This window comes from Gallus gallus, chromosome 18 (assembly GCF_016699485.2).
Source record: "Gallus gallus isolate bGalGal1 chromosome 18, bGalGal1.mat.broiler.GRCg7b, whole genome shotgun sequence".
In the NCBI taxonomy this organism is placed as follows: domain Eukaryota; kingdom Metazoa; phylum Chordata; class Aves; order Galliformes; family Phasianidae; genus Gallus; species Gallus gallus.
The window spans coordinates 7,015,406-7,039,948 of NC_052549.1; the positions used below are offsets into that span (position 1 = coordinate 7,015,406).

The 24,543-nt window shown below is 45.0% G+C and overlaps 1 protein-coding gene and 1 long non-coding RNA gene across 21 annotated transcripts in view; one reads left to right on the plus strand and one right to left on the minus strand.

Moving 5' to 3' along the window:
- The window catches only part of RAB11FIP4 (RAB11 family interacting protein 4), a 125,033-nt gene that overhangs the window by 73,522 nt on the left and 26,968 nt on the right, over positions 1-24,543 (plus strand). For 12 of the 20 annotated variants that reach the window (XM_425379.8, XM_040649766.2, XM_040649758.2 and 9 more), the window contains 12 exons: positions 1,656-1,879; positions 4,323-4,514; positions 5,843-5,977; positions 7,457-7,492; positions 8,353-8,452; positions 8,799-8,902; positions 9,468-9,608; positions 10,148-10,229; positions 10,528-10,665; positions 11,150-11,308; positions 11,653-11,796; positions 13,536-22,845. In XM_425379.8, the coding sequence (XP_425379.3) occupies positions 1,656-1,879; positions 4,323-4,514; positions 5,843-5,977; positions 7,457-7,492; positions 8,353-8,452; positions 8,799-8,902; positions 9,468-9,608; positions 10,148-10,229; positions 10,528-10,665; positions 11,150-11,308; positions 11,653-11,796; positions 13,536-13,652 (1,572 nt within the window). In that variant the 3' untranslated portion in view covers positions 13,653-22,845. Of the gene's footprint in view, positions 1-1,655; positions 1,880-4,322; positions 5,672-5,842; positions 5,978-7,456; positions 7,493-8,352; positions 8,453-8,798; positions 8,903-9,467; positions 9,609-10,147; positions 10,230-10,527; positions 10,666-11,149; positions 11,309-11,652; positions 11,797-13,535; positions 22,846-24,543 lie in introns of those variants that run through there. The other 8 variants (XM_025141761.3, XM_046902169.1, XM_040649765.2 and 5 more) reach the window with 4 other exon arrangements.
- Positions 19,400-24,465, minus strand: LOC124417295. Its single transcript, XR_006931755.1, has 2 exons — positions 22,323-24,465; positions 19,400-21,940 (listed from the first exon to the last, which is right to left on the minus strand). It is a non-coding gene; the product is annotated as an uncharacterized LOC124417295 (long non-coding RNA).

The window sequence follows — 24,543 nt, forward strand, 5'->3', positions numbered from 1 at the left end:
CTCAAAAGAGATGCTAATTGGGAGGTAGGGCTGGGCGGGAGTTCTTTTCTTTCCTGCCCTGATTTGCAAGCTCATGCTTCACAGCTCCACTGTGTGCTGGGTGCCTCTTTTCCCAGCTTGGATCCGGCTTTTGCCAGCTGGTGCAATTCTGTAATGGCAGTCAGAGCCTAATTGCATTAAATGTTTTAAGAGAAGTGGGAGCTGTACGCCTGTGGGGCACAAAGAAGAAATGTTAGAGTAAACAAACACTCCTGGATACTGCTGGAATATCGTAGATGTCAGTTTATGATAGGATTTTCAGCCTTATAAATATTTCAGGAGAAAATGGGAAGCGAGGCCTGCATTTCTAATAGCAGTTGGTGCAAATCTGAGAGAGCTGCAGCTTCTGGCTGACTCTTACGTTGAGATGGAAAAGCCACTAATATGCCACTATGCCACTATTCTTGGCATAGAGTATCTCTGGTTCTGAAAAAGGAGATTTTAATCCTCCGTGGCAGTAGCAGAGGGGTGTCCTGGGCAGCAGAGGGTGCCTGGAAGGCAGGTGAGTGCTGAAGGAGCAGCTGGGGCACACAGCAGTGCAGGGCTGCAGTGCTCTGGGCAGGAGGGCTGAGGGACCAAAGGGCGGAGTGTTCATGAATGAAATGCTTTGTTATGTGTGCCGGTAAACTGTGCTTTAAGTGTGTGATTGTCATAGCTTGCTGGCAGCAGTTCAGAGGTGAAGCTGCCTGTGTGGCTTGCAGGTGAGCATGAAAGCAGAGCTCTGGGTCAGAGCAGTGCTGTGGGACCTCGGGTAGCTTTTGTCCCATTGGATGGGAACTGCCAAGACAATATTGTATTCCCACGTGGCAAAAAGGGACAGTGAAATCTTAGGCTTTATTTTTTCATCAAATAATTTTCTTGTTTGTTTGTCTGTCAAGCACAAGAAAACAGAAAGCAGCTTGCCTTTATCACTGTGAATGTTCATGGGGCAAGAATGAGAGGGAGGGGATGAGCAACAACGGGGAAGTGTTGCAGTGACAAGGATGACGCCTTAATTTAGCTGATACTCAATGAGGATGTGGTTCCAGGAAGCAGGAACAGATGGCTTTGAAGCTTTTTGTTTTCTCCCTGGCTCTCTGAAATCTCTGATTGCCACCAGGACCTACCATCATTTTTTTTTTTAAACAACTGACATATAGATTTTTGCCCAGCCACAAAGACAATAAGCTGTTATACTTACCTGGCTTGCTTCTGTTCAGTTGATCATATTAATACATGAAGTGGCTGAGAGTTGGTCCTGTGATAATCTTCTTATAAAGGATACCTCTTTCTAAATTAAAAAACATTTGAGGATATTTACTACTCTGGTTGCATTTTGACAGTAAATTGGGGCAAAACTGACTGCATTTCATGACTGGGTCTTGTTATAACTCTCCTATAGAATAGAGACAGTAGGTCAGGGATGGTGTTCAAGCCTATATGGAAGGTGCAAGCTGCCCTGCGGGTTTGCAGGACCTAGTCTTTTGTAAAACACATCAGGCTTTTTGTTTTATGGCTTTAATTCAGTACCATTCTTGCTTATCAGGCTATCTGGAGAGTGGGTTATTGTTTCCCCTGAATCCTCTTAGCTGCCTTAAAGGATGATACGAATTGACTTCTTATTCTTCTTTTGCTAGGGTGGTGAAATCCAGGACTGTGCCTACTTGGACAGCGAAGGCATCTACAGCGAGTCGGAGCTCTTCCCTGATGAGGACGCAATGACTCTAGCACAGCAGGAGGTTCACCATGAGTCTGACATGGACAGTGCTATTGAGAGTGCCCAGAGCTCAGAGGCCTCTGATGTGTGTCGGAGCGAGGAGAAGGATGGCATGCTTGGTGTCCTGTTTCTGTCTGGTGACAAGTGAGTGGTGGCTTTGTCCCATGGCAGCCCTCTTTTCTGAGGCGTATGTAAAAGGACCAAGGAGGGGAAGGAGCTCTTATTTGGCTGATTCCTGCTTGGGGAGGTTGAGGATGCCTGAAGGATTTAGAAATTGGATATCAATTTAAAATGTAAGGGAGGTAGATGTCTAAGCCACTTAGAGGGCCTGGACAGTCTCATCCCTGGCTTCTGACATGTTCTGTGGACACCCGTGGGACTTAGGTTTTGTGTGGTGAAGTGAAAATTTTGGGTTGTCCCTTTTCAGAAAGGATCACTTTATTGGCTTCTCCCTAAACTTGGAACCTTCTGTGTTCCTGTGCCCTTTGTATGCTGGAGTTAAAATACTTTCCACAGAGCAGCACAATATGGGGAATATTGCTTTAGCTTTTTGTATGTGTAATTATCTGAAGATATGGGCACTGCTGATTTGCTTTGCAGCTCCATGTACCAAGTTAATTCTGTGTGTTTCTAATTTTATGTGACCATTAGTGTGCAGCAGTAATTTGTGTTTAACACAGGGTGTCCTGGCACGTGTGTCTATAACCATAGTTTGCTGTTAACACAGGAGTGTCTCAGTAATCCTAACTTGACTCTTTACAGGTGTGTACCTGGAGAATGCTGGTAAAAGCTGAGTTGAAGGGGAAGGGACCCAATCTGATTTAATCTTGCTTTGCTGTGTTAATGCAGTAGAGCAGGACAGAGCTCAGCTGGGTCTGCTCTGTAAGCCTCTCCAATTTCTTCCTTACTTTTGACTTGTCATCTTGGTTTGCTCCTCTTGAGTTTTCCTTGCTTGTCTTCTTTTCTGGTCACTTCAGGTGCTCTCTATGCAGCCTCACTCCTGCTCTCCTGAGTTTCTCAGCTAGCTGGGATCTGGCCTTTTCCCACTTGTCTTAGCAGTCTCAGATATTTTATCAAGCTAATTCCAGTTTTTTTTGTCAGTTCATCAAACTTTTCTCCTTGCCTTGTGACTCCTGGTTCTTCTAAGCACCTGTCCTCAGAGTGATAGACTTTAGCTATGTTACTTTTGAAATAAGTATCTTGCCTTCAAACTGTATAATTCAGGCTCTTATGAATGGCAATGGGATGTTGTGCATCCTGCCCCCTCCATCTAGGGGGTTTGGGAACTCCTGAAAGTTATTATGTGGCTACTAAAATCTTGTTTTGTCCTCTGAAGTTGTCACAGATAAGGTTATATGTCACTCATCAGAGACAAGAAGCAAAACTTACGTGACTTAGGATTTGTGATGGCAAAGTCACAGATGAATAGAGAACAGGGTCAGACAAAGCTGTTGAGACTTTCCCATCGAATCATGAGGTTTAGAATGGACCTGCTGGCTAACAGTTTGTCTGAAAGATTATGTGTACAATTAGTCCTTTATATCGCTCAAATCATATAGCAAGTTAGCAAGCCATTAGCAATTAGCAATAAAAAGTCAATCTTGCAGGAAGTCAAGTTTCAGGAAGCTGGCTAGAAGTCACTGAGTATCTGTTGTGGGTAAGGAATTTCTCATCCTTGAGGAGTAAGCCTGACAGGCAGCTCTGTTCCAGGGGCAGATCCTGTTGTGCAGCCTGCTGCTGTGCAGGGAGACTCCAGGCTGTTTGTGTATAGAGCGAGATGACTGACTACTGGTCATGTTTGTATCAGCCATGTTTGCTTGGTGCATGCTGTCTCCCCCACATCCACCTGGAGCCTGGCTCAGCTACCACCGCCAGTTGCATCCATCAGGGCTGCCGCTGTGCCTGGCTCTGCTGAGCTCTGTACCTTCGTCTGCTCCTACTCTCAGGTTGTAGGGCTGTTCCCTGCCTTTTTGACACAATATTAGGTACTAGTGGTCATAAAGCAGCCTTTCTCTTGTGGTCCGTATCTCCTTTGAAAGACACGTTTTGTCACGATGGAAGGAAGGACTGGGGAATATCCTCAGATCTCATCTGTGGTCTTAGTGACTATCATAGCCCAGCTCATCTGGCACGTGGTGAGCTGAAGTTTGGTTCTGGCCACGCAAAAGAGAGTGGCTGGAGCTCGTGGGTGGTGGGAGAGGGCTTATGGGGGTTACTGGAAACTGTTTAAGGAATGCAGTCATTGCCTCAGTCTTGTACACATCCCTATCACTAGCCATCATTTTGGAGATGTTTGCATAGTTCCTGCCTTCAGCCAAAGTCCCATAAGCGGAAGTCTTCATTACCACATGGAAGCAATGGCTGAGAGTTGCTGAGTTGTGCTATTCAAAGTGCGGTGATTGGCGCTGATCCATCTCACAGGTAGCTTGTTTGTAGATTCTCAATGCATATCAGACGTGTTTGTCATTTGAATTTGTAACCCATTTGAAAACTGGAGCGAGAGGACAAACTGAAAAGGTGCAACATTCCGTATGAGGTGAGATGCTGTCAAAGATGGCCTTCCAGATCTTTCGACCTCTTGTTTCAGGGCAAGTCCTCACAACCCTTCTGCAGCATCTGACCTCTCCACTTATTCCACCACCTCACTGATCAGTAATGAAGAGCAGTTTGAAGACTATGGGGAAGGAGATGATGTGGATTTTACTCCCAGTAGCCCCTGTCCTGATGATGAGACCAGAACCAACGCCTACTCTGACCTTGGCTCATCTGTATCTTCCAGGTTGCTCCTTATTCATTAACAAACATTTTAAAAAAATGTTTATTCTCCTTTTGAGCTTGAGTGACCATAGTAGAATTTCCAGTGGTTACACAGACTCGCCTCAAAAGGAAAATATTATCAGCTCATTTTCTGCCCTCCAGTTAACAGACTACACTTGATAATCAGAGCTGTAGCAAATAACTTTGTTTCTGATAATCACTACTGGGTTCTTCTGAAAAAAAAAAAAAAAAACCTGTGCTTTTCTGCTTGTATAGTTTGCTTTCTATTGCAGGCAGGAGGTATCACAGTTAAGGGTTAGTATTGGAAGTTACTTGCTGTAAATCAGAAACCAGTTTAGTGCTTTGAACTAGCCCTGGTGCAGTGAAGGAATCTGCAGGAGAGTTGTTTCTTGTTAGAGTTCTAATGCTGCAAATCTTTCGTGTTATCCTGTAAGATGAAGTTCTACATACAGACAGGTTGATTTGAAACAAGACTTGAAAAGACTTAAAAATCCTTCCCCATGCAAGGAAATGGGTGAACAGAGTTGGTGAACCAAGCACAAAGACTTTCCAGGATTTGTCTGCTTGAATCAAAAGCATATGAAGATCTCATGCTTCGTTGCTGACACAGAACAAGCTCACTCCATCCCACTGTTCCACATGCAACCCCTGCATGCTACCCTCTGTTTCAAGGACTTCTGCAATCCAACCTCACCACCTTGGTCATGCATGCAGAGCCAGTATCCCTCTCTGCTGCACTTTCATGGTGATGACTTGCATCCTTCATCTCTCAGGTTTATGCAGTCCTTTCCATTCTCATTCCTCAGGCTCTGTGCATTTCGTGTCATGATTGCTTTCTTTTAATTTGAGTTTATTTTCCTCTTTTTATCTATGTCTGCTTCTCCCTTCTCCCTTTATGTCACTTCTTCCTGACCAACTGCTGTTTTTCATCTTCCTGCCTTTCTCTTGGAGAAAGGACTCTTCAGGTTGCATGCCAGACAGGGGGAAGATGGGCAGGATGAGAGAGGGGATATTGCTGAGGTGGAACATAAATGTAGCAGCTTTTGCTGTGTGCATCCCATGGACTCTGTGCGTCTTGTGCTATTCTTCCCATTGCCCAAACTGGTTGTCTCCACTGATGCCCAGAACATGTACTCTGTAGAGACTCAGCTCAGGCAGGTAGGCTTACCCTTAAACTAGCATTCCTCATTGTTACCTCTAAGGTAAATGAGCTGTGGTGAGAGGTGGCCCCCCAAGTCCCTCATCTGTGATTCTGACACATGGTCAGGAGGAAAACCTGTTGTGAGTTGGTTACTATAGCCAGTAATATCTCTCCTTTCCTGCAAACAGTGCTGGCCAAACACCCCGAAAAATGAGGCATGTTTATAACAGCGAGTTACTGGATGTTTACTGCTCACAGTGCTGCAAAAAGATAAATCTACTCAACGATTTGGAAGCCAGGCTGAAAAACTTGAAAGCAAACAGGTAAGCAGCCTACTGCAGTGCTTCTAGCAGTGCTCCCTTGAAATAGAACTAGTTAGTGGCAGGAAGAGAGGAAGAAAGAGCCCCTTCTTTCCTTGCGTTCCATTCTTTCTTACACGTTTTCTTGTTCTTACAAAACAGTAAGAAATTCAGACCTTGACATCTAGCCTCAACTTAAATACAGCTCCTCATTAAGTAATAAGTATTTTTCTGACTTGAGTTTATTAAAGCTGTCTGCACCTTAAATATGTAAACTAATGGGCTGTTTGATCTCAGAGTAAGTGTGATATGTCTGGGATTTTTTTCTCTGGATGTGGGGTCTGCTGTTCTTCTTAGTGCAAATCTGCAGTTAGCTGCCCGTTTCTCCAGGTGGGAAGGAGTGATGTGACACTGTTAGCAAATGTGCATAACCTTGCATACAGCTCTCACAAAGCTATTGGTCAATGGAGATACTTCATTCCTGTGCACGTTTTTGTTCTTTTTTTTCTTCCCGGAGAGAACGTGGGGGGAAAAAAATGATGAATCCTAGGGCAGAAGTGACTTCTGGGGCTCCTTGTAATTTCAGCTGTCCTTACATTTCTATCCCTGTCACTCCAACCAATTCTGAGCTGTGATGAGCACAGAGAGCTACCAGGGTTTTCAAAGAAAATCGTTGGATGGGCTTCTAGCTCCCCCTTGAAACTAAATGTAAATCCTGCCTGTCTGTGTAGTCCGTGGCACAGTGCACTGATTCTTCTCTTGATACAGTAGCATAGTACTTGATCTGAACAGTGTTCCTGCCCTAGCAAGTAGTCTGCTCAAACCCAGACTATGCTTGGCTAGATCTTTGGTAGTTTTATGAGCAGAGCTGTATATATGTGGCTGGAAGACAGTGGTGCTCTGATACAGCTGTGTGCCTGAGTGTGCCCAGAGACATGGCATCTTGTGGAGAGGCAACTAGATATTTGCCTGTCTCAAATGGATTTATGTGGTTCTAATCTTCTTGTCTGGAATGCAGTCCCTCCTTTGGATAATAACTGGTCTTTGGCTGTAAAAGGAAACTGCAAAAGTTGGAAGCATCTCAGTCCCTGTGCTGGACTGGGAAGTATTATGGTGAAGGATAAGCTATCTGTTCATAAAATCATCTGAAATTTGGGGATCCCAAATACATGTCCACCACTAACTCAGTGTCCCTTTGTGATATTTCTAATGTTAACTTCATTCTGATTTACACTCACAAATCCCTACTAAATATAACAGTATTTGCCAATTGACTTATTAACGATCACAGTAACTCGTGGCTCCACTCATCTTCACATTGTTAGTAACTGCAGTTCTTGATTAAGTTGCTTGAGGATATTGTTAACAATCTTTTTTTTACTTCACAAAAAAGTCAATATTATGTTTCATTGTGCAATTTGGTTAGAGGATAAACTGAGATTTATTTGATTGCTATTGAATTCAGTGTTTAATTTGTGTATCATTGCTTCTGTATTCTTGTAGCCCTAACAGGAAAATATCAAGCACAGCCTTTGGAAGGTAAGCATCTTCAACTTTTTTCTGAGTGCTTGTGGGTTCAGCTTTAACAATTCCGTAGTTAGCAGTGGAGGGAGAGAGGAGGAATAAATTTAGGAAAACAAAAATGTGCCAAGATGGATTTTCAAGAAAAGAGGCTTGTAGTGATATTACAGAGTGTAGAAGTTCTGGAGCAGGCCCCTGAACTGAGAAGAGCTCTATTAAGAACACTGATGGTTTCTTCCTTTAAACTGCTGTTCCGTCAGTCCAGCTATTGCTTCTGTCCCCCATCGTGCTGTGGACATTTTCATTGGTATCATTGCTAAACTGCAAAGGATAGCAAGAGCATGCTTTTGAAAAGAACATATGGAACTGTGGAATGTCTTTGGCTGAAGAAACCAGCCCTGGACTGGGGGAGCTCTAAGTTTCAAGAAATACTGCAGATAATCTGAAATATATGTATTTTGATGTTGTTCTATGTTGGGAAATGAGATTGTGATTCCTTTTGTTCCTGTTTATAAAGAAGCTCTTACCAGCCAGCATACAGTGGCAACCTTTAAATTTCTAACAAAGCAAATACACGTTGGTATGTAGTGTGAATAAACCCAAGTAATTTTAAAACCGTGCTAATGCTGATGATGGATTCTATCAAAACCAGTAGAGAGCTCACACCCTGGAACTAATGTCATTGGTTGTGCTCAGTATGACTTTGTTTAGTTACCAGTCCTTGTTACCAGGCTTGTGCTTAAGCAGAGGTAGTTGTCACTGAGATGATTGAACATCTGGTGCCAAAATCTGTGCAAAGTGCAAAACCAGGCTGTAAGGCACCTGGACTCTTTCCTCTCTCCTCATCAAGTAAAATAATTATCCTTCTGATCTTTCAGGCAGCTCTTCCACAATAGCAACTTCAGCAGCAGTAATGGCAGCACAGAAGACCTCTTCAGAGACAGTATAGACTCCTGTGATAATGATATAACTGAAAAGGTGAGCAGCTGTGTGCATTGCAATTAAATGTACCTAAACCAAATCCTCCTCGACACACACATCAACTGATGAAGCTCCATTGCTCGCAGTTAGTGGTCTGAAGTAGTTCATTCAAAATGTCAAGGGTATTCCATTAATAGTAAAACTCTGCTTCACAAAATATGAGAACTGTGAAAGTACAGATCTGGAGTCATTGTATTCATACTTCTTTACTGTGTCTTTGCACTGATTACCTTCAAGCTTAATTTTGCCACCATCTTTGCAGGAAAATATTAGAAACAGGGAAGGGATGCGTGAAGAGAGATTCAGACTCTCAGTTCTTCTTTTCCACTTCTTCCTCTTCCAGGTAACATACCTAGAAAAAAAGGTTACAGAATTGGAAAATGATAACCTGACTAATGGTGACCTAAAGAGCAAACTGAAACAAGAGAACACGCAGTTGGTTCACAGGTAATGAGTCATGGAACCAGTTCTTTTTGTGTCACAGCAGAGCCAGAACAAAGTTGAGGGCAAAGAACATCTCTTTGAAATATGACCAAGTTTTCTGCCTTAGAACTGACAGAACAAAACAAGATAAGGCTTCCTGTGAGAAGTCCAAGTGGAACAGGACTGCCTTACTAAACTTTCAGCAAGCAAATACTTTCTAAGCAAATTTCTTAGTACTGTCACTGTACTGAGAACTTAGAATTTTTGTTATAAAAGGGGTTACCATGCTTGTTTTCCTGTGGGTTTTTTTTTTTTTATTTAATCCACATAGAATGGAAGTTTGGTTATTGCTTCAGGTTTCTTGAGACTGAGAATGAGGGAATAGGTGGCTACTGCTAAACTCTGCATGCATTGGGAAGATTGAACACCAGGAGAACTTTTGGGAGAGGTCAAGTGTTGATAGAGAGAGAGAGAGAGAAGTAGAATGGGAATAAAAGAGTGAGAAGGAAAGCAGGCAATGAAGTTGCACACGTTATTTTATTTTAAAAATGTGTGAAACTGTTACTGAAATGAGACCTGGCTTCCTTAGAGTTCATGAGCTGGAAGAGCTATTGAAAGACCAGGAGACATCAGCAGAACAAACCCTGGAAGAAGAGATAAAGAGACATCGAGAAGCTTATAGCAAGTATGAAAAAGAGAAAGGCACCGAAATTGAACTGCTAAATACAAGGTAACCAATGTCTTGATGCCACCCAGGACAGTGTACAATTTTTTTTGTTCTCTTCTGCTGCATGTAAATGTAGGCTGTTCACACCCAGACAATGCACAGATGGTTACAGGTTCGAAGTTCAACAGAGTAGCTGTGCAGTTGCATGTCTAATGCCCAAAAGCATGGAGGATGTTTTACATTAATGCTTTAATCCACATGGCCCATGTAGACAGCTTAGCTGATTATTTGGCATGGATTCCAGGAGAGAATTGTGGCCAGCTGTACCAGGCACTTGTCTCTGTATTCATTTCTTCATACTTTTTTTTTTTTAGACAACAGTTGTGATGGAATATAAGAATCTGAGAGTCAGTGTGGTGTTCTTGGCCTTAAAAACAAACAAACAAAAAGCACATGACAGTGATAAAAATGCTAAGATTAGGCAGTTTTTCTGTGTAATCTTCCAATCAAGTGCAAGTGAAATGGCTTTTTAGAGCACACTGCTTTGCATGTCTGCATTCTTGAAGAGACATTTTTCTCTAAGCCTTCTGTTATTGACTCAGGGTTCAGCAACTGGAAGAAGAGAATGGTGAGCTGAAAAGCACTGTCATGCGACTGAAATCACAAACGGAGAGATTAGATGAGGTAAGAAAAGTCCTGAGTGTTGATCCTGTCTTTGATGTCAGGTGCAATTTGACAGCAGCTTGATTTGTGTAAAGGCAAACTCATCCAGTGGTTGGCTCCAGTTTTATAACTGGCCTTCCCTGAACAAAAATGTTACTGGAATTAGAGCATTGGTCACCTTTAGTATTGGGGTGCTCTGAGATGCGTGACAGTTCATCTAGATGTAGCAGAGATGTATATGTGTCTGTAGACCTGTTGGAAAAACTGAGGATGGCTCATGCACTTGCAAACTAGCTGTAAGGTACCCCATTTATTCCAGGAAAGGCAACGCATGTCAGATAGGTTGGAGGACACCAGTCTGCGACTGAAGGATGAGATGGATTTGTACAAGAGAATGATGGACAAACTGCGACAGAACAGACTGGAATTTAACAAAGAGAGGGAAGCCACACAGGAGGTAGGTATGAAGAACGTTGTAAGACCAGGCAATTGCATCCTATCTGCATGAAAGCTCATCTGAAAAAGTACAGGTGTACAGGATGAACACTGAAAATACAACATCTGGAGAATGTATTGTAGGATTGTGCATCTCTGACAGGGATACCCACAGGACGATGAGTGTTGCAAGAATACCTAATAAACGATAATCTCAAAGGGTTTACAACTCTTGGAGAACTGGAAGCCTTGAATGGATACTGTAACATTTGCTATACTAAGCTTGAAAGGAGAATTATGCCTGTCAGACACCAAGCTTGGACATCAAAGCTTTTTCCACCTCTGAAGCAGTTTAGGCAACTTGCCCTTCCACAGAAGGCAGGAGGCTCTGTTCTATGAGTATCTGTCCTTTGTCACAGTGCAAAGATGCAGCACAGAGGTGGCTGCTGCCAGGCAGGGCTGGTTATGCAGAGGTTGGAGAGACGTGTTTCCTTGCCTATCTGCAGCTTATTGAGGACTTGCGAAAGGAACTGGAGCACTTGCAGCTCTACAAGCTGGAATGCGAGCGTCCTGGACGTGGGAGAAGTTCCTCATCCAGCGTGAGTGAATTCAATGCTAAAACCAGAGAGGTGGAAATGGAGCATGAAATAAAACGGCTGAAGCAGGTGAGCAGGGAAAGACCTCACAGTCTGTGGGTGAGTCCAAATGAACTGTACAGGACTGCTCAGAAAAACTCCTATAGCTGCATGTGCCAGTATGCTGTCTTAGGGTTTCTGTATCCCCACTCACTTCCACTTAAGATGTGCATTATGTTTGTCTGGAACTTACTTGTAAGTTGTAACTTCTGTACTTAGGAAACACCTGCAGTTCAGGTGGGGATGACTCACTGGTAAAAGAGTTGTTTGCTAACTAGCAACCTTACTGTATTTCATCCACACTAGCTGATTTTTTTTTTTCCAGTGAATCCATGTAGAAAGAACTTAAAAGCAGTTTTTTCATCTTTAAACAGGAGAATCAGAAACTTCGTGACCAAAATGATGATCTTAATGGACAGATTCTTAGTTTGAGTATCTACGAAGCTAAAAATCTCTTTGCAACACAAACAAAAGCCCAGTCACTGGCTGCTGAGATTGACTCTGCATCAAGAGATGAGGTAATATGCTTTCTTCATCAAGTACTGCATCCAAAAATCTGGGTTTTTCAGTGTAATTAACTGTCAACATTGATTTAACTGAAGCTGATAAATGAACAAGAAAAAAATCTGCTTTGCTAGGAGTTCAGGAATATTAGAAAATCAATCTAAATTCAACAGTGGTGTTCCTTTTAACATAACTTTCCCACTTTTGTCTCAAAACTGGAAATAGAATCTCAGTGAACTATTTTACAGCGGATTTATTTTAACATCTTCTGTCTTCCAGGGTATTGTGGTACTGTGGCATTAATTTCATATAGGAAGTGCTATAGCTAGTTAATTGAATTTGTACTTTCTGTTCTGGATTTAATTCTGAGTTACTTCAGTAACAAGCTTTCACTTAAATCTAAATTTGCCCTGTAGCAGAGCTGGATTCTTGCAGAAGGTAAGCAATGTGCAAGTGATAATCTGGTAATGCTTTGAAAGGTTTAGTAGGGGACCATTTGCACGTGGGCTGAATCAAGCTGGTATGACTTTGTTTAAGCTGCAGGATAGGTCATGAGATCAGGCCAACAGATATGTAAAGACAAGGACAAGTTAGGGATGAAAGAGTTTAAAAGAAGGAATTGTTTACCTCTATTGATTGCTTCTTCTGGACAGAACTTTCCCTCATCTTCTTTAAGAGGAGTTTTGAGACAAACCTTTTTATTCAGTGTGTACCTGAATGGCCCTGTTAGCCCCTGGACAGTCTCTTGGAGTGAATTACATACTTGAACTTCTTGCTGAACCAGGGCAGTGTGAAGAAAAGCTGTTTAATTGTAGAACTCTACTTGAATGAAAGCAAAGCGGGTTTTTGCTGTCGTTGAGACAGATCTTTATTTTTCCTTTTGGAATTTCCTGTCTCTGGCTCATGCAGAGAATACCCAGCACCACCCTCTAGAGGAGCAGTGTGCCTTGCAGCTGTGACCCAGGCTTAGTAAGCCTCACAGACCAGTGTAAATCTTTCTCATTGTTCTCTTTTTCCTATATAATTGAAATGTAGGTAAGAGGCTGCAGGTCGAGGATGAGACTTCTCTGAAGGCTTATGGAAATGGACACTCAAATCACATTAGCTTTAGGAGGATCTGGAGCTTTGACACTTCTGGGCAGCTTTGGCATTTGACGTTAAACATATTGGTTATACAAAGCAATCTGTCTTCATCTTTGGAGGGATTAAAGGGTTTTTCACAGCTCAGAGGTCTGGTGGACAACAGTATGTTTTGAATGCAGAATATAGAGCATCCCATAGATTTTCCTTGAGTATACACAGCTAGGGTGTTGTTTGTTTTTAAAAGATGATACAGAGGGAACATCTGTATTGTTCCCAGTATGTAACACGTGTTCTGTTCAGCAGGCTTGCATGCAAATCTACTGAAATCTAACGAGTTTTATAGAAATTGAGCGCCATGAGGTTCTTTCACTGAGATGAGGAAGTTCATCCATGGTGTGGGTGCAGGATGGATTGCTGTGTTAGGTGCAGAATTTCTATTTCAGATGACCTGCCAAAAGATTCCTGCTGGTGACCATTCACCACCTTCCTAAATAATAAAGGTGTTGAACAATGCAGACCCTTTCTAACAGAGATGAAGGGAGGAGGCTGGGGTAGAATATTGCATGAGGTAATTGGTGATCTTGGCAGGTGATTGTCTCTTACCTCAGTCTGAATTCATGCTGTTTTGTAAACTGTTCTGCAAGAGTAACTTTGAAATGTTGTGTTTCAGCTCATGGAAGCCCTTAAAGAACAGGAGGAGATCAATTACAGATTGCGACAGTATATGGACAAGATCATTTTGGCAATCCTAGATCACAACCCATCTATCTTGGAAATAAAGAATTGAAGAGAATACAGAAAGGAAAAGCAGCAACTGCCCTATATTTCTGCACATGCCACTGGATCTAAACAACACTCTGATACTGTAAATTAATCTATAAATGTATATATACACTACATGTGAGTGTGGGTGCGCGGGTGTGTTTATATGACATTTGGTACACTGTTATTTGTCAATGGATTGGCTTGGTTAGACTTCCTTGCACTTTCAATACCTGTGTCAAGATAGATACTGTATATTAATGTAATAACAATATAACTGGATTATGCTGTTTTAGATACTGGACAAAATGACTCTACCTCTAGTCGTAAAGGTGGAAGAAAGACAATGGAAACACATGGATGTGACCCTAACTTTAGGAGCAAGATTTGTTCTTTTGTTCTTCCAGGAATTTGGGTACCACAGAGCAAACATTATACCCAGGTTCAGTTCCTAACTGGTGCTGACTGTAATTTCCTATTCAATTGAGCTTTATTACTTAAACAACATCCAGGAAAAGAAAATTTGTGGGAAAGGAAAGACACAAAGTAAAAAGAAAGAAGTGGAAGGTATTGCTGAGTTGTTGCTATCTGTAAAATCACCATCTGTTTGCCACTGTCGGCACCAAGTGCTTTCTATAGAAGATCACTCTGCTTTGGGATGCTTTGAGCCAACACACTCTTTAGTGTGTGTGTGTGCACGTGTATATTTTATGCCAGGGTTCCTGTAGCACTGAGGCTAGGAATCACTTCACCTCTATTCCCCTATTTTCAGGGGTTCGTTGTAGAATGGCATGGGTTGGAAGGGACTTTAAAGCTTGTACAGATCATGCTACCTGCTGGAGGCAGGATTGCCACTTACTAGATCAGGCCAGCCTGGCCTTGAATGCCTCCAGGGATGGGGCATCCACAGCTTCTCAAGGCAGGCCTGTCCTGCCTCTCCACCCTCTAAGTAAAAAATTTCCTCTAAATAGCTAACTTGAATCTCCTTCCCCTGCTTTTCAAAACCATTCTCCCCTGTCCTATTACTATCACACTGTAAAAATGGATCTCCCTCTTGTTTATAAGCTCCATTTAAATACTGAAAGGCTGAAGTGAGGTTTCCCTGGAACCTTCTCTTCTCCAGGCTGCACAAGCTCAGCTCCTTTAGTGATCCCTCACAGGAGAGGTGATTCAGCCCTCTCATCTTCGTGGCCTTCTCGGGACGCACTCTTAACAGCATCACATCTTGTGCTGGTCACCGTATGCCAGGTGGGGCCTCAAGGGCAGAACAGAGGGGGACAGTCACCTCCCTCTTTGGATGTGGCCCAACCCACTGTTGTACAGTTGGCCTTCTGCTGATGGCCCATGTCCAGCTTTCTGTCCATCAAGACCCCCCCCCCAGCTTCTTCTCCACAGGGCTGCTGTCAATGAGTTGAACTCACAGCCTGTGCTCATGTCTGGGATTGCTCTGGCCGTGGTGCAGCACCCCGTGCTTGGCCTTGCTGAACCTCATTTGGTTCATGTGAGCACACTTCTTGGGCCTGTCCTTCTCAAGTCCTTTCCTTCTACAGTGTGGGCAGCACGTGGGCCATTCAGATGAATTCTGCAATCTCATATCTTCGTAATTTCAAATGTTTCACAGGAGGAGCATATTTCAGTTCTAAAATAATAGTAATAAAATATGTGTTAAGTTGCTTTCCCACCATCAGACACTGCATTCCTTGGGGAGTGGCATTTTGTGGACGAGCTGTGGGAAGGGCCACCTGGGTCCTAACACAGTGATAGGGGAAGTCTCATGTGAAGTAACTTCTACTTATAGGGCAGTAAAAAATAGAAGAGCTTGTTGGTCATGCATAAGTTGTCAATCCAGACTGAGTACACACGTGCTTGTCTGAAGCTCTGAACAGGGAATGTGTTCTGCTTTCCATGAGCAGTTATGTGAGCACTTAACCTTCAATGCATACTGTGACTGCTCATAGAACTCAGTGGGATGGGACGTAAAGCTTTAAAATTGAACATGTGCTTAATTGCTGCCTTAAGTAGAGACGGACTTCAACGTGTGCCTGTGTTTTCCTGTGCTGGATCTCTGTACTGTAGGGCTGGGACCTTTCTAGTTAATAATGTAGCTGATATATAAAAGAAGCTTAGGGAATTGCCTGATAATGGAATGCTTAAACAATTTTTATTCCATGCACTTTTTTTTTAAGTAAAAATTCCACACTTCAGAATTCCTTTTGATCGATGCCAGCTGGCACAGAAAAATAGGCCCTTCCTAATGGTGATCTGGCTCTTCCCATTGCCCAGAGCTGTTTCCTCTATTGAATACACTGCCCAGGAGAATGTTACAGTAGCAGTGACTGTGCTTTTCTGTGTATATCTTGCTGTTGGCAGCCTTGCCCCTAGTATTCTCTTGATGTATCTTGGCGTGTATATGTGATACATTTTTCCTGAATTTGAATACATATATGTATTCAGCTATAGGTGTAAATATATATATATTTTTCTGCTGTTTTTGTGCTCTTGCCTTCAGTGACATGTTACTGGAGTGTTGGGAAGGGGAGGGGGAGAGATACTGAAATTAGGCTTTCTTGAAGGCAAGAAAATAAAAGCATTTTGTTTCTATGTATCTGCAGTAGGCAGGTGTAAAGTAACTGGAAAGCCAGAGGGACCAGAGGAATAATCATGGGATGCAACATCCCAGAAGCAAAGAAGTCAGTAGGACTTCAGTGCACTGGGAGAAATGTTACAGTCTCAGTCGAACAGTGCTGTCTCAGGGCTGGATTCCTGAGGCTACAGGGTAATCTGAAGGAAAGCATTTAAAGACTGTCCCTTTACCAGCTGGGAATGGCGTAAAATGTTCTCTGCTAAATTGCAGCAGCTTCTGTTTGTGGAGAAACAGGTGGATCACCGTGGATCACCCCACAGTACGCCCTGTTCCCACCACTGCTGTTTCTGGATGTGCCACCCAGCAGGTAGGAGAGAAACAGTTAAACCAGCTTGGTGCTACCTACAGATACCTGCCAGGAGGACTCTTCACCTGTGATGCAGTGATGATGTCTCCATCTGCGTGGTGCTGTTAGTGAATTGTGCCAAGGACTTTGCTCTTCCTGTTGGCCACTGAGAACTGTTTCAGTTGTCACGTGGCTGTTGCTAACGTCCTGTGTCGTGCAGGGCTGGGTGAGCCAGCAGCCCTGCTAATGGGGCTTACTGCTTGGTAAGTTACACTTCTGTCCCGCTCTCCTGCTCTGGATTTACACGTAAGTGAAGCTGTTGCAGGTCAGACTGGTGACTGAATGTTTTTCCCCTGAATATTTTGAAGTAAACTGGACTCAACTTTAAGATTTTAATCATCTGAAACCCATTCTTGTTAGGGTCAGCAAATGTTGAGGACTAGGACTAGATTGCAGAAAACTGTGCTGAGCACTTGGGAAGCAATGCGCACGGCTGGCTTCATGGAACCTGCAGAGCTGAAGGGCACGAGTGGAAGAAATGGATGTGGTAATATCCAAGATTCTGTGCAGGTAAATGTGTAAAAAGTTAATGGTTACTGATAGTGACTGACCACTGAAATCCTGGAAATGGTATGTTAGCCCAGAGTGCACAGCAGTTAATTTTCTACAGATTTGCAGGACTTGTTGCTTAGCTCTGCACCCAGCTGCTTTAGAATTTAAAAGGTGTTCATTCCTTGCTCCATGGTGTTGGCATTTGAAGAGGTTTCTTACCGCCATGTTGGTGATGTTTGTAGCTTTGTTGTTCTGCATAAAGAAGTTTCAGTTCCATTCCTGTGGGGCTGTTGGCATGGTACTGCTTTCAATTAGTTCTCAAATACATATCCAGACACTTTCTGTGTTTTACAAGTAAGGTGAGTTGGAGATGGGAGATCCATTTCTTTGGCAGATATGCTTTCCTCTACGGTATCCACCTCTAAAAATAATTAGTTGGCAATTGCATTTTTAAGCTGTCTGACAATAGCTCCCCAGTAACTACAGGCTCTTAGACCAAACCTGGAGAACCCTTCTATCCTACAAAATCAGTCATCACATTTTTTGACATAAAGGTAACTTGGCAGTAAGGGAGATTGTCTTTGGTGGGTCACTGGAGCAGTGGGAAAAGTAATTGGGGACCAGTTTTGCAGAGAATGCATATTTCAGTCAATATTTCAAACAGAAATGTGGTATAGTATCATTCTAGCAATACTCAAATGCAGTAAACGTTCTTGTGTTAAAATCATGCTTCTCTTTTAACCCTCAGGGATGCAAACACAATCCAAGGTACTATCTCTTGATCTGCTCTTTAGCTCTTTATACTGCAGGTTCTGAAAAGCTAAGCGATATTCTGATCAAAATAATTGCAAACCACTGCAGGTGTTTTTGTATGGTGGAAAAAAGAAGCGAGTTGCTCCTGGCTAGAAGCAGACCTTCGCCAGGCTGATCACACACACAGGCTGCTGTGGAAAAATACCTCTTCCAAAAGTTGCACTTAAAAGAGTTCCTGAAATGTAGTATTTCAAGATTTGCTGATATTGGCTGCTTCACTCCAAATGCCAGCCTTCAGCTACTGGTTTCAGAGCGTGGTGCTGATCCAAAACTGTACTGACAGCGGAGCATTTTTCAGCTCTTTTAGTAACTTGTAATAAAGACTCAAGTTGTTTGCTGTGTTTTGAAGTGTGACAGTGACAAACTGTAACCATCCAATCTATTTCCAAAGGAGTCATCAACACATAGATTTCTAGCAAGTCTCAAAAACATCCATACGCTTTTACTGCCAAAACTTTACTTTTATGGTCTTGGGAGAAATTCAGATGGTTGTCAGCCAGCTCTGTAGGCGTTTGAGTGCAGTGTCATTAATTAACGGGTGTATCAGCAAACACCTTGCTGTCTGAGTGCAGCAAGGCTCTGTTCTACTCTCCAGAAGGGATCTTGGCCTACTGTACCTAGACTGCCTAATCTGTTTAGTAATTGAGTGTTTGGAAGGTGTGTGTGAACCTTGATCGTGGCCTGCATCAGTCGCTGTTCAGCAGTCTCTGGGTCATAGTGCTAATGGCATGCAATGAGTCTTTGAACTAGAACTTACAAGTAAATACTTCTTTTCTTCTTTAGTGGCAGTGAGTATACAGTGTTTTTTTCTTAAAACAAATACTGCATGGATGTTTTCCAAGGAAGGAAGCAACAGCTGATCTGACACTCAGTGGTTTACGTTGAGTTCAGTGAAAACCGACTCAAACTTTAACTAAGCAGTAACTGCATTGGTTCTGGCATAAGCAGTAGTATTCGTGCTCTTGTTAGGTCGTTTGTTACTTAAGGAGCATACTCAAGAAAGCATGACTGCTTGTATAGCCAGCAGCTGATTTCAAAGGAAAGGAAGCGTTCAGCAGCTGCTGGCACGTTGTTCCATGGCAGCACCTTGGGATTGTTTTCTCAGTATTTCTCAATCCAAAATATTGATCCCAGGGCAGCTTGGTGTTGAAGCGTGTAGCATGTGTGAGTTTCTTCTCATTTATGGAAGCTTTGCACATATGTTGGTTGGAATCCTATAATCCTTGCAAGGGTTCTGTTCTGCACAGAGGGAGGCTTCGCTGGGGCTTCTGTGGTTATTCTCTGTTTTAGGAGACAGTGTTGGTTCAGCTGAGCACTACAAACAAAATCTTTCAGTAATTTAACCAAAGGCTTGTGTGTCTAGCACACAATAATGCGGAACTTGAGCTGTGGATTATATTTATTAGGGTTTTTTATTATATAGTGACTAGAAGAGGTGTGAAATCCCCACTGTGAGTAGCTTGTTGTCCTTTTAAAAAGATTTAGAGAAAATTCTCACCTACTGCCTCTCACCCTTTGTTTTCTATAACCACTAAAGAAAGGAAAGAGAGAAGAGTTCTGTTATGCTCGGGGGAAAAAATAAAAAGAAATGAAGAAGGAAGAACTGATGGCACCCACAGAGAAGCCTCTCATGGCCGCCCTTAGCACTGATAAATGTTTCATGTGCTTTTTTTTTCCACCTGAGATCTCGTTTGTGGTCATTCAGTCTTCTGTATCAAAATACAGCAGTTGCAGGTTGAACACTGAAGGACAAAGTTGAGGTTTACTGAGGGTTAAAATGCAGGTGAGCCCTTTGCACAGACCAGCTCAGTTATCCACTGTTTGTGCACATCAATGGTGATCTGTCTGGGAGGGGACCTCGTGCTGAATTGGTGCTCTCAGAAAAGGCTCTTTCAGGCTGGCTGGAATCTCCTTGAGGGTGGGCTTTGTTCCTGTGCTCCTTTTGCTTGCACCCCCTCGGTGTGACAGGTCATCTGCAGAGCAAAGGGCTGTGCCCTTATTTGCAGGGGAGGATCAAGCAAACTATTCCTGCTCCTTCTGTGTTTCCAGCATGCGAAGGAGCAGCCACTGCTGAGGCTCAGAGGGAAGGACCACCTCAGTCCCACTGTGAGTGAGACTAAAGTCCGCAGCACTGGGGCATCCCTGTAAGCTTTACCTCGATCCTGTGTAGCTATCCAATGGCGTGCTGTAATTGTACACTGTTTGCAAGGCACGAACCTACTGGCTTAGCCTAGCAAGCATAACTTACAGATAATGGCAGCTGCCCATTCAGACTGAAACATCAGCAGGTTGGGTGACTGCAGGCAGTTTGTGACAGTGCAGAGCCAGCAGGCAGTGCTACATTGCCTTCCTTATGCACTTTTCTTTTTCTTTTTTTCCTTTGGTTTATTGGCTTTGGTCTTGAATTTATTTCAACTGTGAGAGCAGTACACATTGAAACATATAATTAGGGAGAGAGTATTTTTAACTTAAACTTTAGCCTAGTGAAGAAAGCATTAATAAACATGGACTTCCTTGGTATATTTTGGCTACCTAGCCCTAGAATCTGTGTGTGTTACTTATGTAGGTGTTGTTAGTGGTGCAACTGTGACATCTGAGCTGTCAGCTTTCACATCACCGCTCTCAGCAGAGTGAAATTCACCCTGGCAAACCTCTGCAAAGCCCACTGTGCCCTGGCCAAGGGCAGGGAAGGGGTTGCTCTGGTAGACACGCGTTCAATATGCAGTAAGTAGTGGATGCAGAAGGGCTGCACTTACTCTTCCACCCAGACAGCTGGAGCATTGATTGTGTTACACCAGCCAACGTCAGCTCCATTTGATTTAATACTTTATCCTTAGCTAAATTATCCTGGCTTTGGAGAAAGGAAATGGGAAGGGAGAATTTGGTATGGTGTGAACACTTCACTGTGCTGCGGGGCAGTAAATGTTGCACTTACAGTATGTTTCAATACTGTGATATGCTGAGAATTACTGTAAAACCACTTGTGGGAGCCGTTTGTTTTGCTTTGTTGCACAGGTCGGACGTACATCTTTTGCATGGTTATACATTTTAGTATTTGTGCCTTTTACTCCTCTGTTGTGAGAATGCATTGTATTGTCACATTTCATCTCTGCTGTTTGGGGTACTTTTTATAAAAGCTTTTATTTTTCATTTGATCTCCACTCAGATTTTCATGTAATGTAAATGTCTGTATATATAAAATAGCTCAGATTTGTATTCATGTGCCTGAGATGTAAAAAAATACTCATTTTATACAGGTTTTTTTAGAAGCACTAGGCCATGTTCGGAATTACTTAGCAAATGAAATGTAATATAATCAGCAGTTCTTTGTCCTGTCTTAGCAGTGTGCTGTCGGGTGGCTGGTCTCTTTATGGCAGTATCTCACACACTCCCTGGATCTGTTCTGGTGTCACTATGAGACCAATTCTATCTGCTTGTTAGTTCTGGTTAATTGGAAATAAAACACCCAGCTGTGCGTTAAGGTCCTGCCTCGATGGTTGTAGTTTTTGTTCACATCAGAGATTATTTGCTTCCATCTGTACCTGAAATAGACGTCAGACAAAAACCTCCTTTGAACACATTGCCCGTGTTAGGTTTATTTCAGTTCTGGGGTTATTTTTGTGGAAGTGGGTGAGTGATTTACTTTGACTATTGAAATTAAAAAGGAAACAGCAGCGCCAACTTAGAGATCCTCCTCCTTGGGGTAAAACGCTTTGGATTTCTGCTTCTCCTCCCTTCCTGCCTTCTGTGGCCGCTTTTCCTAAGGAAGGACCCCGGGTCCGCACAGCTGGAAGTGTGCGCGAAGAGCATGAAGGTAACGGGGGCAGAGTTTCTTACCCGGGTGCCAAACTGTCCCTTAAGCACCTCTCGCGGACGTGAGAAACGGAGCGTCTCGCTTTCCACGTTCAGCAGCTGCAGGGTAAGCTCGGGTTTGCAGCACAGCGCTGCGTTCATTGGAGCGCTGACCCCCTCGGCTGGTCAGATGCTGGAATTGTTCCCTCTGTGGCTTACGGAGCACCTGATAAGCACCGCAGAGATGGTGAGATAAGAAACGGTGAGGCGTACAAAAAGTAATGCCTACCGAAAACTCCAAAGCCCAAAGTTTTGATCCATAAAATACGACGTTCTCTCCTCGGAGAGCTGGAATGCTTAAACTGGATCTGCCATCCGCCCCTCAGCCCATGAAGCCGCCTTGGAAGCAAGGAGGTGGTTTTATTTTTGACTTCAAGGGCGGCTTGGTTTGAAACTGAGCAAAGTCCATTCGCTCCATTGCTACAGAAGAAAGCGGCCAGCAAAACCAGCGTACAATTATTCGTGACTTCGTTCTGTAATTTACACCACCGTGAAGCAATGTCAGTCCTGTTGCACTGTGCTATTTTCTCTGTATTTTCTCGAAGTACCTTATGGGGACAATAAAGCCAGCTTCGCTCACGTGAATCCTTTCACCTCGCTGTAACGAGCAACACATGGAAACAGTTAAATAGTTTGCTTTCCCTGCACGACTGCAGAGCTGTGCGCGGGGGGGGAGGGGGGGAACGGGTGGGAGTCCCTCTATTTCTGCACGGTACGTTTGAAGGCACCGCGCAGCGCTGCACGCGGGGATGCGATGTCGGCACGCGGCTGTGCGCCGCTCCTCGTGCAGCGCTGCGAGCTCCTCGAGCCCCAGCTGCGAGCTGTTAGCGGGACCGGGGCCAGCTGCAATGAACTAATGGCGGACCGGGGCGCCTGACGGGCGGTCGGCACCTGCGGCGCTGCTGGGGGTCCGTGTGAGCTCCGCGGGGCTGCGCTCCCAGTCGCGGAACGGCGCTCCCAGCAGCGGGACGGCCGCGCGCCGCTCCTCAGCCGCTCGAGCTGTGGGGGCGCTGCGCCGCGCCGGAGGGGGAACCTCGGCTGAGACCCGGACCTCTGGAGCGGCACGCTGAGGTAACGTTTTATCTTTATTTTTGTGACTTTCTCCTTTTTGAGTCTCTTCGGGTTTTGCTTTTGCTGTTGGTGTAAAGCAAAAAGTCTCAGCGCGGCTCCGGCTGTGTGGAAGCGCCAGGCGGAGTTCTGGAAGGTTCTGTGCGGAGCGGCCTCGTGCTGCCCCTCAGCGCCGCCCCTGTGCCCGTCTGCCCCGCGCTGCGCGCCCGTCTGTTTGTGTGGGCACTTCCAGGGGGCTGCGGGTCTCTTCACGAGAAACCGCAGTCCGCCGCTGACGGCTCAGCCTGGATCGGCTGTAGCGAATGGTGCCTTTCTGTGCTCGGAGCTCAGAGCCCCGCGTCGTTGCGCAAACAGGACGGAGATCTCAGAGCCCCCTGTGGTGGTGGTTACTCTGCGCTTATCTTCTGGGGAAAAGGGAGGAAGGAAAGGAGCCCTGAGACCAGGCGGCGTTCAGCGGGGCAGTAGCAGAGCAGGAGTTGGATTGCAGGCGCTCTGACTCCTGGAACATTGGATGGCGGTGAGGAGAGCCTCTGCAGGCAGAAAATCCGTCTTGTGTGCACACCGAAGGAGCCCACCAGCCGGTTCTGATCTCATCCTGGCAAGGGAGCGTTCAATGTGTGAGTCTCAAAGCCGTGGCTGAAGGATGGGGCTCTGGGAGGTGTTGCTTCCTCTCTTGACCCACACACTGCAGCGGGGATCTCCCTGATTATGTAGCTTTGCATCGGTTCTGCTCCTGGAGCTGGCTGCTCTCTGGAGGCAGGAAAGGGGCTGGAGCACGTGAGCAGTGTATGAGTGTTGTCCCAGGTGTATGATGGTTAAGAATTTGGGTTAATGGTGGCTTTAAGGTAACTTTGTAGCCTTGATGTGTAAGTACTATGACAGGAGACGTGCTTACACCCTTATTCCATCGCACTCTGACCTTTGTGCCTTAGCTAACAGACCCGTACGAAGCAGGTGCTTTCTGTGGTGCCAAAGCACCAACACAGGGCTTATAAATCACAGCACAGACTCCGGAACAGAAAGACGAGCAGGTAGCGGGGCTGTGGCACCGCACGAGGGCCGAGTGCAGCACCACCTGTGTGCGCTCTTTCCCCTCAGTGCCGTAACACGGACTGCCAAAACGCGGCCAGAATTGCACTGAGCGCTGCGGAGCGGAGCGGGCCGTGCCGCCGAGCGGCTCCGTCCGGGCGCTGTGCCGTGCTGTGCTGTGCCGGCAGGGGGCGCTGTGCCGCCAGCGGGGCCGGGCGGTTCGCGGGGCGCTACGGGGCCGATGCGCTGAGCGCCGGCACTGCCCGGCTGCAGCCGAGCCTCGGCCAGAAGTCCTAACGCTCGGCAGCCGGGAGCCCCCGGGAGGAAACGCGAATAACCGCGTAAATCATAAACGCGGTGCTGCGTTGTGGTGTGACGGCGTAAGCAGAAGATGATGGGATGGATGGAAAATGTGAAAATTCAGGCGGAGTAGAGGGAGACGCTTCCTGACGGGAGCCGAGCGGGGCTGCGTCCCGCCCGCGGGGAGCTGAGGAAGGCGCGTGCCCGGGGAGCCCCGGCCGAGGGCCGTTCCCGCCGCGCCGGGCGCGTTCCCGCGGCCGCCGCCCGTTTCCGTGGCGCCGCCTCGCGCCGGGACCGCCCGGCTCAGCCGCCCCTCCCGCCCCCACCCCCACCCTGCGGCCGTCCGGGCCGCTCCGCGCGGGGCGGGAGTCC